We start from the raw sequence: 15688 nt of genomic DNA, 5'->3' as shown, positions 1-15688 counted from the left end.
ATTTTAACAGTAAATCATTTACACAAATCCATTGGGAAAAGGAAATAAAATACATTCGCTAATTATGTTCTGGTGAGGGAACACTCCAGGAATACGCACACACACACACACACACACACACACACACACACACACACACACACACACACACACACACACACACACACACACACACACACACACACACACACACACACACACACACACACACACACACACACACACACACACACACACACACACACACACACAGTAATGCATGACTGTGTTAATGTATGACTGATTAGATAAAGCCTACTGTATGCAGTAAAGCCCTGTTTATGGAGCTGAAATATACACAGTGGGAGTAAAAGGCAGCAAGAGCCATGAATCACAATTTATGAGTCAGATTAAGTGAAAGTGTGTGTGCGCATATATATGTATATCAACACATTACATGAATAGCTACAGCATCAGGGCCTTGACTACACGTACAGTATATGGCAATTTAAAAAGGATATTCTAAAAGGATATTGGACTAGCTTTACATAATTAATTAACCCTTTAAGACCGGGAAAGCATCTGTCATTTTAGATTTTAACCACTTTAAGCATATTTTATACTTTAAAAATAGCAGATATAAAAGCTCATAGTGCGGCACCGAGTTCTGCGCTATGAGCTTGTAGGTCTGAATCTTTTTGAAAAATCATGAAAATGTGTGCAAATCTTTGAATAGCGAACATTTGTAACTCAAATCTTTGCTTCTGGGGGATTCTTCTTCAGTTATTTTTTTAAACATATGTTGCTACCATCAGTGGTTCTCAAACTTGTTCATGTCAAGGACCCCCAAAATGATATGTATTTGGCCGCGGATCCCCAGTGGTTACACAAACGCGTTCCTGGTTTTAATGTCCGCTCTGGACTAGCTATACATATTTAACAACAACAACAACAAAAAGGTAAACAATAGAGCAGTCCCCCAGTTCTGGATAGCAGTGCTACTGTATGTGGCAAAGTTCTGGAGTCACATGCTACTGCCATTTAGCTTAAAGAATAATTATCGTAGCTGTCGGGCAGAAACCTCTTATCTCCATATTTTTGTGTTTTTGTGTTTTTTCGCAAACTCTTACTAGAGTGTCACACAGAAGCATCAAAAGGAGCATATCCACAAGCTCGAAACCGCGACACGTTCGCTGTTTGTGTGTGTCTGTGTGTGTGTGCGTGTTGGACTCTCTCTTTCCCAGGTGTTTCGCCCAGGTGGGCGTGGTTTTGAGGTGAGGTTAAGGCAGTGGTTCCCAAACAGTGGGTCACTCGGGGCCCATTTTTATGGGTCGCGACTCGCAACTAAATAGCCCTTTTCTTCCTTCTCACTAAAAAGAATATATATATATGTATATTTCAAAAGATTTTGGTTTTCTTTCCACAATTATTCATAAAAAAAATAAAAATCCATTTGAATAGTAGATCAGCTATTTTCACTAGTTTGGGTCCCGGGAAGACATCAAATTTCTCTTTTGGGTCGCAACAAATAAAGTTTGGGAACCAGTGGGTTAAGGCATATTTTGTGCAAGGTTAGGGTTAAATTTAGGAATATAACCACAACACCAAAGAAAGAGTGAGTCCCATGTGTGTGTGTGTGTACCTGCTGTCCTCACAGACATCATGGCTGTGTTGGGCTGCGGGTAGGTCAGGGCCCTGCGAGATCAGAGATGCAGGCGCTGTTTGGGCCGATCTGGGAACAAACAAGAAACAAAGCCAGTCATTGTCTTCACCCCCCTTTTTACACGCACATGGCAAAGCAAATGCACACACACACACACACACACACACACACACACACACACACACACACACACACACACACACACACACACACACACACACACACACACACACACACACACACACACACACACACACACACACACACACACACACACACAGTAATATCTGACTATAAAGTAAATCCGAGGGAGAGTCATTTCTACCTACAGTAAAATCTGCCTTTGATCATCCCTTGTGCATTTAATTCTGTCCTTTAACAGGATTTAAAGTTTAACGTTTTAAATAACATAGTAGTTCAAACAGTTAACGAGACACACTCCGAAATGCCACTAACGAGGAGATTTCTTGTTTAAAATCATAAACACACAATGGAAGACCAACCTTTAATCCTATTCCATTAAAACCGGGAAAGCATCTGTGTCATTTTAGATTTTAGCTACACACACACACACACACACACACGACCCCCAGGGGTCCTTGGGGGGTACCAGAGGGTCCCCAGCAAAAATTAGTTAATATAGCGTTCAATCATGTTAACCACTTTAACCATTATACTTTGACTATTCAGAAATAGCAGATATACAAGCTCATAGTGCGTCACTTCATGCCACGCTATGAGCTTGTAGATCTGCAATTTTAGAAAAATTGTGAACATTTGTGCAAATCTTTTTAAAGCAAACATTTTAACTCTAATCTTTGCTTCAGTGGGTCCCACTCCCTGGTGCAAAATATTTTAAGATGGGGTCGGCGGCCAAATACATACATTTTAAGGGGTCCTTGACATGAAAAAGTTTGAGCACTACTTATATAGCAACATAGGTTTTTCATAAAACTGTTAAGGATATAGAAGACGTTTGTAGAATCGGGCTCAGGTCTTAACCCATTAAAACCGGGAAGGCATCTGTGTCATTTTAGATTTTTTACAATATAAATTGAGGTCCCAGAGATATAAATGCCATTAAATGGGGGTCCATAGCCTAATGCATGTCAAACTGGGGGGGTCCTTGAAAATAAAATGGTTGAGAATCACTGCTAGAGCTGTAAAAATCTTCTCTTATGGGGGTCCCTGGCATATCTTTTCAAATGGGGGCCCGCGGGCTAATAAGTGTCAATTTGGGGGTCCTTGACATGAAAAAGTTTCAGAACCACTGCTGTGTTAAAGTGCTTACAGGTATTCAGCACATGTCTCTTTCAAAGCCCACGGTTCTTTCATCAGAACCCTTAAAAAGCTCAAGGTCAAATAACAGTCAGCCAGGAGAGGAGAGGCCACTCCAATGCTTCTAACGAGAAGCACTCCGCCAATTAGGGGCTAATGGGCTTCGTTAAGAACGCCTTGTTGAGTAGTGGTGGAGTAACTAAGTACATTTACTCAAGTAATGTATTTAAGAGGTACAATATAATGTATAATTTTGAGGTACTTTTATTCAAGTACTTTCATTTGAGTACTTTTATTTGCCGTAATCTGAAGACTCACCTCTTCAGACTCCACTTTAGCCCATAGCACTTGTCGTAGCCTTGACGACCTTGCAGGCTTATGCAAAGGTTAAAATGTAATTTAGATAGCATGTTATGTAAACAGATGCCAGGTTTATTTGTTGACCTGCCATTTTATTTATTTTTGGATATTATACTGTTTAGACTGATGATAGTCTTGGTTTACCTATGATCCTAGATTACTATTTCTATGCATTTGATGTAATTACCTCGTGTTTACCTTGCTTACTGTAAATCATTCTGGATTAAGAGCGTCTGCTAAATGCCTAAATTGTCAATTCTTACAGTTCTACAAGCTCGCGGCTTTTCAAGGTTGTAGATCTGCAACTAAGGGCGTTAATTTACGAAAAGAACACAAAAAGTTACTTTTTTTTTTGCCCAACAACATAACAGCGTTATATATTGGGATGGTCTACTGTATCTTACAATTTGCAATTGTAAGATTGTGAATTGTAAGATTGTAAATGGAACAGCGTTATATAATGACATTTGTGAAGTTTCAAAGATAATGCAGTTTGTTTTGTTTGCAGACGACACAATTTTTTTTTGTTCAGGGGACAATTTAAGAAAGGTAGCAGAGAGCATTACAAATGAAATGGTGAAACTTAAAAGGTGGTTTAACAAAAATAAGTTATCTTTAAATTTGAAAAAAACGAAATTTATGATTTTTTCCAATCGGAAAAAGGATGAAATATTGCTTTCTATAGATGGCGTGAACATCGAAAGAGTGTATGAATTTAGGTTTCTTGGTGTTATATTAGACGACAAATTAACATGGAAAAATCATATAGCACATGTAAAAGCCAAAGTGGCTAAAAGTCTTTTTATTTTGAACAAGGTAAAATATGATTTAGATACGAGTATACTGAGAATGTTGTATTGTACACTGGTGTTACCATATTTTGTTTACTGCCTGGAAGTGTGGGGCAACACATATGAGAGTAACATCATTCCTTTGGTTAGATTACAAAAAAGAGCTTTAAGAATCATTTACAAAGAGGATTTTAGAGCACATACTAACAGACTTTTTATTTTATCAGGTTTGTTGAAAATAATGGATTTAATTGAGTTACGAACATTATTAATTGTGTACAAAGCGAAATACAAAGGGTTACCAAAACAGTTACAAAAGTTATTTAATTTGAACTCACAGGAAGAGGCCAACAGAAGAAGAGATGATTTTAAACATCTGTTTGCTCGAACAACATTAAAACAAATGTGTATCTCTGTTACAGGTATAAAATTATGGAATTCGCAGTGCAAGGAGTTGAAGAGTTGTACAACAGTGTTTCAGTTTAAGAGAGTGTTCAAAAGGGGGAAAATGATTAAGTATGAATTGGATGAGTAATTGTCATTTTCAGTTTTTTGGTCATTGTTGTCGTTGTTGTTTTTTAGTTTATTTGTTTGTTTTTTTAGTTCTGGTTAAATTTTCATTTGTATTTTTTTGATTGTCGGGGTGTGATTTTCTCGTGCCATTATTCTCTGTTCTCATTTCTTTGCTTCCGTTTAATTTTCTCCGTTTTTAGTTTTTGATTAATCATGGTGATGTACTGCTTGGTAGGACAGTTGACGATTTTAATGGTAGAAAGGGGCAGTTGTAAATAAGATTTATCTTCTAACTGCTCCTTTTCATTTATGGAATATGTAAAAAAAGAAAAGAAAAAGAAAAATATATATATGTATGTGATCATGTAAACCATAAACCATAATTGAAATAAATAAAAAATGAAATATAATAAGCAGACTTGGGAACACTGTGCATATGACAACAACCTGCTGAACATGTGACTGTATGCTGCTGGGCTGTAGTGCTGCTGCTGCAGCAGAGCATCTCTCACCAGCCTCTCTCTCCTCCGGATGGACGCCAACTCCTGCAGGAGCAAACCACAAAGATGGTTCGTTTATGAAGATTTTCATTTGATCTGATTTTATTTGGATCTCTTTTCGGCCAGGCTTCCAGGAGTCCAGTCCGCATAAAAACATAACATTACAGCATGCAATAATGAAGATAGACCACTGTTTCCCAAACTGTAGCTGTTATTATTTACTGTTGTAACAATATAATAATACAATGACAACCCTGGACTATATTTTAAGGCTGTACCTTTTTTTTTTTTCCCGGGAAGTAGGCTAATCACATTCTAATGCTGCGTTCACACTGCCAGATACAAAAGATACACAGATACAAAGCTACACAGCATATTTGTAGCTTTTCAACTTTTTTTGTAGCTGCTGTAGCTTTGTACGTAGGACGTAGTAGCGCTTCCGTCCTACTCCTCCCGCTCAACACTCCCTCCCGCCCCGCCCGGCTTCCCTCTGGCCAATAGGCTTTGTGCACAGCAGCCATATTGGAAAGAAATTGGGCTTCTTCTTACTTCCTTCACAGGTGTTACCAATGATACTAATGAAGACTCTGTTCCATTCTGGTCAGGGTGCTGATATCGTGCATCTTGGCTCACTAGAAACACTCCATTTTGGTTCCCAAATGGCCCCTTATGGTGGGTGTGTAACTCTGAGAGTGTACAAATGGAACCAAATGGACCCTTACGGGTCCATTTGATTCCATTTGTACACTCTCAGAGTTATGGCGGTCCTTGAAAATAAGACAACCACTATGCCACACTAAATGGAACAGAGCCTTAATTAGTATCATTGGTAACACCTGTGAAGGAAGTAAGGCAGGGGCCCAATTCATTCCCAATATGGCTGCTGTGCATAGAGCCAATTGTGTTCATATAGACCATTGGTTCTCAGGGTTGGGTCCAGGACCCCCAGGGGTCCTTGGGGGGGCGGTTCCAGGGGGTCCCCGACAAATGTAGTTAACGTAGCATCACACTCATCTTAACCACTGTATCCATTTATACATTGGCTATTAAAAAATATTAGATCTAAGCTCACAACATGTTACTTCGTGCCGCGAGCTTATACATCTGCTATTTTTGATTTTTTTTTGTGTGTTTTTTTTTTTACACAAATCTTCTCTTCTGGGGGTCCCTGGTACAAAACCACTGGTCTCCGCGGTGGTGGGCAGGTACTACTACCACCAGAAAAGCTACTGCTTTAACGAGACAGTGATGTCACTCACAGTGGAGGTCTTGGGGGTGCGGAGCTGTGCCTGGACCTTGTTCAGGTAGGTTCTACAGGAGGGGTCCTCCATCTCTAGACCACCCGGACCTGATCCGGACCGGGTGGTCTTCTCCTCTGGCGCTGGTTCTGAGACCGCACGCACGCACGCACACGCACACGCACACGCACACGCACACACACACACACACACACACACACACACACACACGTATTACTATACTTGCGGAGGACATCAGACAATACCCACAATAACTATTTATAATAAGACCATTACTACGTCGAAAGTAACCAACACACTATACTATAAGAAATGGTCAAACATTGGCCTTAATTAAGAGAGAGGCAAACATTTTGAAAATAGCCGAACTACAAGTTTACAACACCTCGCAATGCAATGCAATATTAATCTGTGGAACCGAGTCAAACTAAATGTAATGCCTACTATTCCAAGTGCTTGTCAGGGTGGGGGGTCCCCAGTTCCAATATGATTGTTTTGGGGGGTAGCGGCCTGAAAGGTTTGGGAACCCTTGTCCTAAAACCTCAGTTACAGTTGCGTACCGATCAGTGTTCAGTATATTTTGATGCCAATACTTTTGTACTTTTACTCTTTTGAACACAGGTCTTTTACTTGTAAAAGAGTATTTCTATGTTGTGGTATTGCTACTTTTACTTAAGTGAAATATCTCAGACAGTACTTTTTCCACCACTGCTCAGCATTGAGCACCTAACGGTCCTCACAGACTCACCAAGAGGAGTTTGGTCCGAGGTCTCTCCGTGGTCACTGACATCACTTCCTGCCTGCTCTTCTTCCAGGCCCAAATATTCCTTCATCACCTTCCTCAGGGTGTGGTAGGCCTCTTCTGGGTCATCTATACACATGTACCAGTGGTGGACAAAGAACTCAACTCAACTCCTGTACTTGAGTCAATGAGGGGTGTCACAATATATCATACAGTACCAGGATATATTGCGATATTAACCCATTGAGACCTGAAGCCGATTCTACATGTCCCCTAAATCTCAACAGTTTTCTGAAAAACGTATGTTTCTATATCAGTGGTGCTCAATCTTTTTCATGTCAAGGACCCCCAATATTATATGTATGTGGCCGCGGACCCCCATCAAAATATTTTGTTCCAGGGACCCCCCAGAAGCAAAGATTTGAGTTAAAAATGTTCGCTTTAAAAATATATATATTCAGAAGATTTGCACAAATTTTCACAATTTTTCAAAAATAGCAGATCTACAAGCTCGTAGCGCGGCACTCGGTGCCGCGCTATGAACTTGTATATCTGCTATTTTTGAATAGCCAAAGTGTAAAATAATGCTTTTTAGCTCAAATCTAAAAATGACACAGTTCCAGGTCTTAATCGGTTAAAACGTGACGATATGCATCGTCGTGAAGTCAGACTTTGTTTTCAGACTTTTTCACACTTTGTTTTTTAAAAGTGCTTTAGAAATAAAGCACTTTTAAACTGAATATGATGGTCAATGTTGATGGTAATTGGAAAAAATATATATAACAAAACAAATTGTATGGTGAAATTTGTGTATCGTGACATCCCTACAATGTTTAGATCCTCCTGGTAACACATTACTCAGCTACAAAGTGAAAGTTGCTCATTGAAGTTTGTACTTGAGTTGAACTGGTTAGGTTCTTTCTTCCCGCCTAATTTTTAACCAGTTCCGAGTGTTTCGACTGAAAATGTGTTGGTTTCGAACCCTAAAAGTTTGTTCGGAACGGGAACCACAAAATCGGTGGTTCATCTTGTGAACCGTGACGACATACATGGGCGTGTCAATAATCAGTAGGTTGGGAGACGGAAGACACGGATGTGATATGTAAACATAAACAATGTCAAAACACAAACGGTCGCAGGCAATCTAAACGATCCGCGATCCGCCATCTTAATCAAACCCAAACAGCTTTAAAAGCCAAAGGAAAAATGAGACGATCCGACCAAAACCAAGACTTAAATGTATGTAAAAAGGGGATCCAGATGTGTAAACAGGGAGTTTACAAATTAACCTGCTGTCACATTAACACAGGAAAACTCGTGGATACTGTTTACTGCCGCTTGTGTTGTGCAACAAGTATGTATGACGTATTCCTTCTTCTTTTCAATATTTGGTGTTTAGGTACATTAGCGCACCAACTGAACCATACAAGTACAATAGCTCCGGTTAAATCTGGTGGAAAACGCAAGCTGGTTCACTGGAAAGCACCAAGGTTCCAAGAATCTAGAACGCGACTGGTTGTAGAACGAGAGTTGTTTTTTGGTGGGAAAGGGGCCAGTGAGAGACACAGATAGAGAGAGCCGCATATAAGCTCTGTGCTTTAGCTATAGAGACAGTGAAGGTGTTTTAGCACGGACTAAACCTTTGTCTGCTTTTTACAGATAAGCCGCTGAATTACAATGAAGACGTTCCCCGGACTGGGAAGGATTTTTGTTGCTCTTTGCCCCGCCATTTTGTGAATAAACAAACACTTTCTGTTGAGCCGGCAACCTGTGCTTTATTTCTACACCCAGGCAAGCCTCTTGCAAGTCAGGCATCTTACAGCGCACGCACGCCTACAAGCAAACATGCAACACTGAATCAAAGTGGGTCACGAAAGCGGTCGATACGTAATTCCCATCTCATGTTAATGAATGTAAGATATGGCGATGATGACCCTCAATTTAATGAGGTGTTATGCTGCTAGCTGTGCATAAAAGTGATGAGTTGTCTCACTCACACGCACACGCACACACACACACACACACACACACACACACACACACACACACACACACACACACCATTAAGCAAACAACTTGCCATGTCTGGGTGCTCTCGCGGAGCAGTGATAAACAGTGGCTGGTGGTCTAATGTGCTCTTAATACACATGTTAATTGGATTGTGAGCGTAGTAGAGTTTATAGATCTAAGCAAAGAGAGCAGTGCTTTATCAACGCTGTGGGGACCGACAGACCCCCCTGGGGGCACAACCTCCCAGGGGGGGCAGAATGTTGTGAAACATTAAGATTGAGACGAATTGTAATCAAAAGGCAATTATGATTCTTCCCGGTTTTCTTTTCCTGCCAACTTGCAAAATGTAAAAAGAAATAGCAATTATGGACGAAAAAAAGGGCTTGTGGACATTTTCATGGTGAATGTTTACTCGGGATAAGCGGATGAAGATGGATAGATGGGTGTGTTTTTTTCTCCGTTTGAAGTGGCGAGGACATCGTAAAGTCAAACTGTGTCTGCCTGTCTGGTATATTTTCCACCAAAACCACTCCACATTAATGTGTTTTGTTTTTGACAACTTCTCTATACAAAATCGTTGTAGATGTCTGTCCCTTGATGACACTTGCGCCAAAATGATGCAAACGGGCAATGGATATGTATCGGAACTGTATACTTATGCACGTATTTTTAAGTTAATACTATATAATTTCTGACAACATTGATTGTCCTAATATGCGATTTGTGAAACAGCGGGAAAGGAGCCCGCACTGACAAAAGAGGACAGTAATTTTGTATTTTAAAACAAAATGCCAGACGCCAGAGGGTTATCCTTTGCTTTTATGAAATATCTGAGATCATTAGGATTTTCTGGAAGATTGAACCACTTGTTTGACCAGTTTGATCACTTCAAAAACTCTTTAATCTTAAAATAACGAACAACCGAAAAATAATCTACAAGCTCATATTGAGAGCTTGTAGATCGCCTAGTTTCGGTGCATGAAATGCTTCCATGGAAGTCATGCTGACTTCTATGGAATCCAAATGACTGAAATCAGTGGTGGTGACTGAGAACTTTAATCCATGTGTTCTGACTGAAATTCACCTTCAAAAGAAGGGGGGAAAAATAAAGAACTGACCACAGGGGATGACGTTGTCAAAGAGGCCAGGCCGCTCCCTGTTGGTGCGCGCGTACAGCTCGATGCGCGCCACAGCGCCCTCTATCTGGCCGGGGCTGTACAACTCCCGGCTCCTCAGGCGCTGGGCGTAGCGATCCAACTCGGTGGGGATGAGCAGAACGTACCGAGGCTCAAAGTAACTGCTCTTCAGACTCAACACGCCCTGGAAACAACAACAACACAGACACAGGGTTTGAAAATCATATAAACAAAATATAACGCTTAAATCGGTACATCTAAGGTGTACTTATCTAAGGGTTGTCCTCACAATTTAATTTAACAATAGATGGAATGATTCATCTCTCTCTCTCTCTCTCTCTCTCTCTCTCTCTCTCTCGCAGTCAGTCAGTCAGTCAGTCAGTCTGCTAGCTGCATGTATAACAGTGGTTCCCTTTTCAGCTCGAGACCCAATGGAGACATTTGTTGTCTCCCTGAGACCCAAACTTACAAAAATACATTATGAATTAATGACATAAGCCCTATTTAAAAACTAATTTGATTTTGATTTTAAAATGGGACATTTGCTAATGAGTCATGACCCATAAAAATGGGTCTGTGATAACCTACGTATATGGATCCCTAAACAGTACAGTACAGTACATACCTCCAGCTCCATGTGGACGCAGCAGGCCAAGCCTTCCCTGGCCACGTCCTCTATGGTGTCTCTGGTCAGTCCATACCTGTGACCTCCATACTGCATGGTCTGGACGAATCTGCCCTGAACACCACAACACAAGCAGAGGCGTCATCTCGGGGAAAAAAATAGGGGATTGCAAAAATACATTACCACTTTGGCCCCATTTCCAAAATAGCAAACAATAGGCTCTATTCACAGCAGCCATATTATGAAGACATTCACAGGTGTTACCAATGATACTAATGAAGGCTCTGTTCCATTTAGTGTAGCACAGTGGTTTCCACGACTCCCATAACTCTGAGAGTGTACAAATGGAACCAAATGGACCCTTACGGGTCCATTTGGTTCCATTTGCACACTCTCAGAGTTACACACCTGTAAGGGGCCATTTGGAAGCCCATGAGGGTCCCTGGACCCCAACTGTAAACCCACTGGTGTTTCCAGTGGGCCAACATGCACAATATTAGCACCCTGACTCTGTTTGACCAGAATGGAACAGAGCCTTCATTAGTATCATTGGTAACACCTGTGAATGTCTTCGCATTGCGACGCGTTGTGAGCTTGTACTGTAGATCCACGATAGGCTCTATTCACAGCAGCCATATTGCAAGGCACAGGAATGCTACGCACACCGAAACCCTGAAGAAGGCAGTTAGCTGCCCTCCAGGCACTTTTGGGGCTACCAGTGTGTGCGGCCACTTTATTGTCCCTTGAAGACTATAATTTGCATTCACCAGGAGTCTGGATGTCTTGGTTCCAGACTTAAAATTATTGTGAGCTTGCAGATCAGCTATTTTCCAATATCCGGGGTATATAGGGCATAGCAGTGGCCAGTTTGTGGTTCCATTGATAAAAAGCCCATTCATTTTTTTCCCATCGAGATTTCCAAAAGTATTTATATTAATTATTTTAAGTCTGGCCACAAACTGGCCACTGCTATGCCCTATATACCCCGGATATTTGAAAATAGCTGATCTGCAAGCTCACAATAAAGAACAATTATATAATTGAACAATTATATAATTCCAGTGTGTAATAATCTCAAGTCTTCACATGTGAGCTGAACTCTTGACACCAACATGCCTCCTGTTGTTACTACTCACATGTGACCTCTCGACCTCTTGGGTCTACTTTCACCTGGGACAGTTTAAAACCAAGCCGCATAATTTATGACTCTCGGTAAGCCTGGTATGGACACCAGTGGTGAAAAAAGTACTCACATGTTTTACTTACGTTAGTTACGTAAAAGTATCAATACTCCAATAAAGAAATACTCTCACATGCGAGGCCTTGTGAGCTTGTAGAGCTGCTATTGTTGGGCTAATGTAAAAATAAAGATCCTTTCACATAATGATTGTAGTAACTCTGAGGACCCTCTAGGGGTGCCGGACCCCCTGTTGAAGACCCCTAGGCCTGATCTAAAATCAATCACAGAAACTATTCCACCATTGGCCCAAAAGCCAGCCAATCGCAGAGAACCTGGTTTGGCTGCATTCCACTTTCACTAGTATCAAACACACAAAGTTTTCAATTCCAAACTGTAAATCGTGCACTCTCCGAGTTACAGACCCCGTAAGGATCCAATTGGTTCCTATAACTATCAATCATTTTGCAATCTCCCTCCCTCAAGGACCCCTGGGTCTACAAAGCGTAAGAGCTTGTAGATCTGCTGCTTTTGGCGCGCAACATTGTCGTATAAGTGGAGAGTAAATTTAGGCTTAAGAAGAAAAGGGGGGAGGGGGTTGACGGATTCAGACAGTAAAGTTCACCTGAACCATTTCCTCCAGTCAGACAGACAGACAGACAACATCAAAGAACTTTCTTTCGTAAATCAGACCCAGACTCTGAGCTCCCATCCATCACCCCCCCCCCCCCCCCCGTCCCTCCTCCCTCCACCACCTTACATAATAGAGGGATGGAGGCAGGAGAGAGAAGAGAGGGAAGAGAGAAGCCAAACCCGCCCCTGACCTCCTCCTAAATGCAGCCAGATCACAACCTGTGGGGCCCACTGGTGGCCCGCCGGGGGTACTGCAAGTGATGCCCAACATCAAAAATCATAGCACCTAAAATGCTATGATTCTAACCTATAGTTAATGTTATATGTAAAGAAGGCTTCCATATCATACTTGCCAGCCTTAGTCGTAATGGATACCACCACAAGTTAGACCGCGTTCAGGAGGCCTGGAACGCCTTATATGGAGATAACAGATCCATCGGTGATACCCAGAGACTTCAACTACCTCTAAGACCCAAAGCATCAATATGCCCAAGAATAAAGGTAAAGGAGGAAAGAACCGGCGACGTGGAAAGAACTAGAATGAATCTGAGAAGAGAGAGCTGGTGTTCAAAGAGGACGGACAGGACTATGCTCAGGTGATCAAAATGTTGGGCAACAGTCGTGTGGAGGCCATGTGCTTTGGCGGAGTCAAGAGGCTTTGCCTCATCAAGGGAGAACTCCGGAAAAAGGTGTGGATTAACAGATCGGATATCATTCTGGTCGGGTTGAGAGATTACCAGGACAACAAAGCTGACGTCATCCTGAAATAACAATGCAGATGAAGCTCGCAGTTTGAGAGCCTACGGAGAACTGCCAGAGCACGCCAAAATCAACGAGACAGACACCTTCGGTCCTGGGGACGATGACGAGATCCAGTTTGATGACATTGGCGATGATGATGAGGACATTGACGATATCTAAGGACCTGCTACGGGAGTTTAAAGGTGGGACTTTACTAGCGATGCTCCCGTTTGGATTTTTTGAGCCGATAATCCTATCATTATTGTGAAGAAGGCTTTCAAATCATACTTGCCAGCCTTAGTTATAACGGATACCACCACAAGTTAAACCTTGTTCAGGAGGACTTGGACCCCCTATATGGAGATAACTGACCCATCCAAGTCTGACATCATAGACTCCATCTTTGGGCATGACATTGGGACTCCATATATGGATATGACTCATAGTGACTTCACTGTGATGACACAAGCACCGTAGCCAGCGATATAAAAGGCAAGGGAACCTCAGAGTTAGATCAGATCCATTGGTGATACCCAGAAACTTCAACTACCTCTAAGATCTGAAGCATCAATATAGATTCCACTTAGACTCTATCTGCAAGACTAGACCTTCAAGACATTGACCAGTTTGGCTCCAACTAGGAGAGAACTCGTTGCCCTCTGTATGAACCCGGGTAGCTGGTTATGTCTGAGTCAGAGTTACGTGGCCGTGGTGCACCGGCCGGCCCTCCCTCCCATCTACCAATTTTAATATAGGATATAAATGTAAAAAATAATCACACCCAGTGTGAAGTGGGCGGTGTGGTCACAGTGGTCATCACAGTGATGGAAGTGATTCACTTAAAAAAAAGTGTTTTTTTTAAGTCCGTACTGCTATTCATAGGGCTGCACATGTGTCATGTGTTTCGCTAGCCAATCACAGTCCTGAATTTGCAAAATCAGCCAATCACATTACAGCTAGTGGTGATGACACTAGCTGTAATGTGATTGGCTGACTTTGCAAGAGTATAGATTTGCATTAGTGCGGGCCACTAAGTCCATTTTTATGTTACAATAGTTCACTTTGTGATACAAGCGCCAAATTTGGCATGAACAATGCCAAGGACCTACTTTTGCAGAAAAGCCTGTTAGCCACGCAAAAAAAACCAATATGGCTGCCATTTTCCAAAATGGCTGCTGGCGAAAGACATTTTATGTGTATTTTGACCTGGATTGTGATAGGATTTAGATTATTTTGGTATTAACATATAGTTTTGACTCCCCCTGCCCCCTCCCCCCGTTAGCTACGCGAAAAAAGAACAATATGGCTGCCATTTTCCAAAATGGCTTCAGGCAAAAGGCATTTTATGTGTATTTTGACCTGGATTGTGATTGGATTATCCAATTTTGATTATTTTGGCATCAGAATATAGTTTTGACTCCCCCTCCCCCAGTTAGCCATGCAAAAAAAAACAATATGGCTGCCACTTTCCAAAATGGCTGCTGGGGAAATACATTTTATGTGTATTTTGACCTGGATTGTGATTGGATTTTGATTATTTTAGTATCAACATATGAGTTCCCCCCCCCACCATGTCTGGATCACAAATTGTTGTAATCGTCACATTTGCAGGCACTCAGCTGTGTGCACTGAACGCCAAAGCGGTAGCACTTGCATCTACCACGACGTTCAGTCTTGCACCGGCTTTTGTCAGTTGTTCACAAATCTGGGCAATTGGTAGAGTGTCATCCACGCTACTTGCCAAATGTCATCTTCTGCTCGCCATCCCCAGCTGGCAGGGCTCTCTGTATGACATTTGCCATACAGTTACCTGGCTTCAGACAGGGGCAACTTGATAAGTGGCATGCTTCACATGATGTGCAAGAGATGCCCTTGTAGGTGGAATGGCATCATAGGACCTCTGCTTCCATGCAAACAGGTAAAATCAACCCCATCACCAGTGCTGTTCTTGTCATGCACTGTTACTGGTGGGTATGAGCTTCTGGAAGACATGAGACACTTCAGGCCACACTTGCCGGGTTTGCCATGCTGTCTTTTTGCCTTTTCCCATGAAAGGCTGACACAACATCACATCCAGTGAAAGTGTGAAAGAAAAGGATGGCAATGGATTTTTCAGTCAAAACTATATTCTGATGCCAAAATAATCAAACTTGGATTATCCAATCACAATCCAGGTCAAAAAACCACATAGCATGTCTTTTGCCGGCAGCCATTTTGGAAAATGGCAGCCATATTGTTGTTTTTTGGGTGGCTAACGGGCTTTTGTGAAAAAGTAGGTCCA

At 41.8% G+C, this 15688-nt stretch overlaps 1 protein-coding gene and 1 pseudogene across 2 annotated transcripts in view; one reads left to right on the top strand and one right to left on the bottom strand.

Annotated features, from left to right (window-relative positions):
* The window catches only part of lrguk (leucine-rich repeats and guanylate kinase domain containing), a gene marked incomplete at both ends in the record, with an annotated part of 51416 nt that overhangs the window by 12146 nt on the left and 23582 nt on the right, over window positions 1–15688 (bottom strand). The window contains 6 exons of the mRNA XM_084050159.1: window positions 4169–4171; window positions 5004–5129; window positions 6344–6471; window positions 7092–7214; window positions 10214–10415; window positions 10857–10970. Of these exons, the coding sequence (XP_083906285.1) occupies window positions 4169–4171; window positions 5004–5129; window positions 6344–6471; window positions 7092–7214; window positions 10214–10415; window positions 10857–10970 (696 nt within the window). The remainder of the gene's footprint in view (window positions 1–4168; window positions 4172–5003; window positions 5130–6343; window positions 6472–7091; window positions 7215–10213; window positions 10416–10856; window positions 10971–15688) is intronic.
* LOC311039694 (eukaryotic translation initiation factor 1A, X-chromosomal-like) lies at window positions 13152–13609 on the top strand (annotated as a pseudogene). Its single transcript has one exon. The product of its transcript is annotated as a eukaryotic translation initiation factor 1A, X-chromosomal-like (transcript).

The sequence above is a fragment of the Gymnoscopelus microlampas genome, assembly GCF_963454915.1.
Source record: "Gymnoscopelus microlampas genome assembly, chromosome: 23".
Taxonomy (NCBI): domain Eukaryota; kingdom Metazoa; phylum Chordata; class Actinopteri; order Myctophiformes; family Myctophidae; genus Gymnoscopelus; species Gymnoscopelus microlampas.
This window is presented reverse-complemented; position numbering and strand designations above follow the sequence as displayed.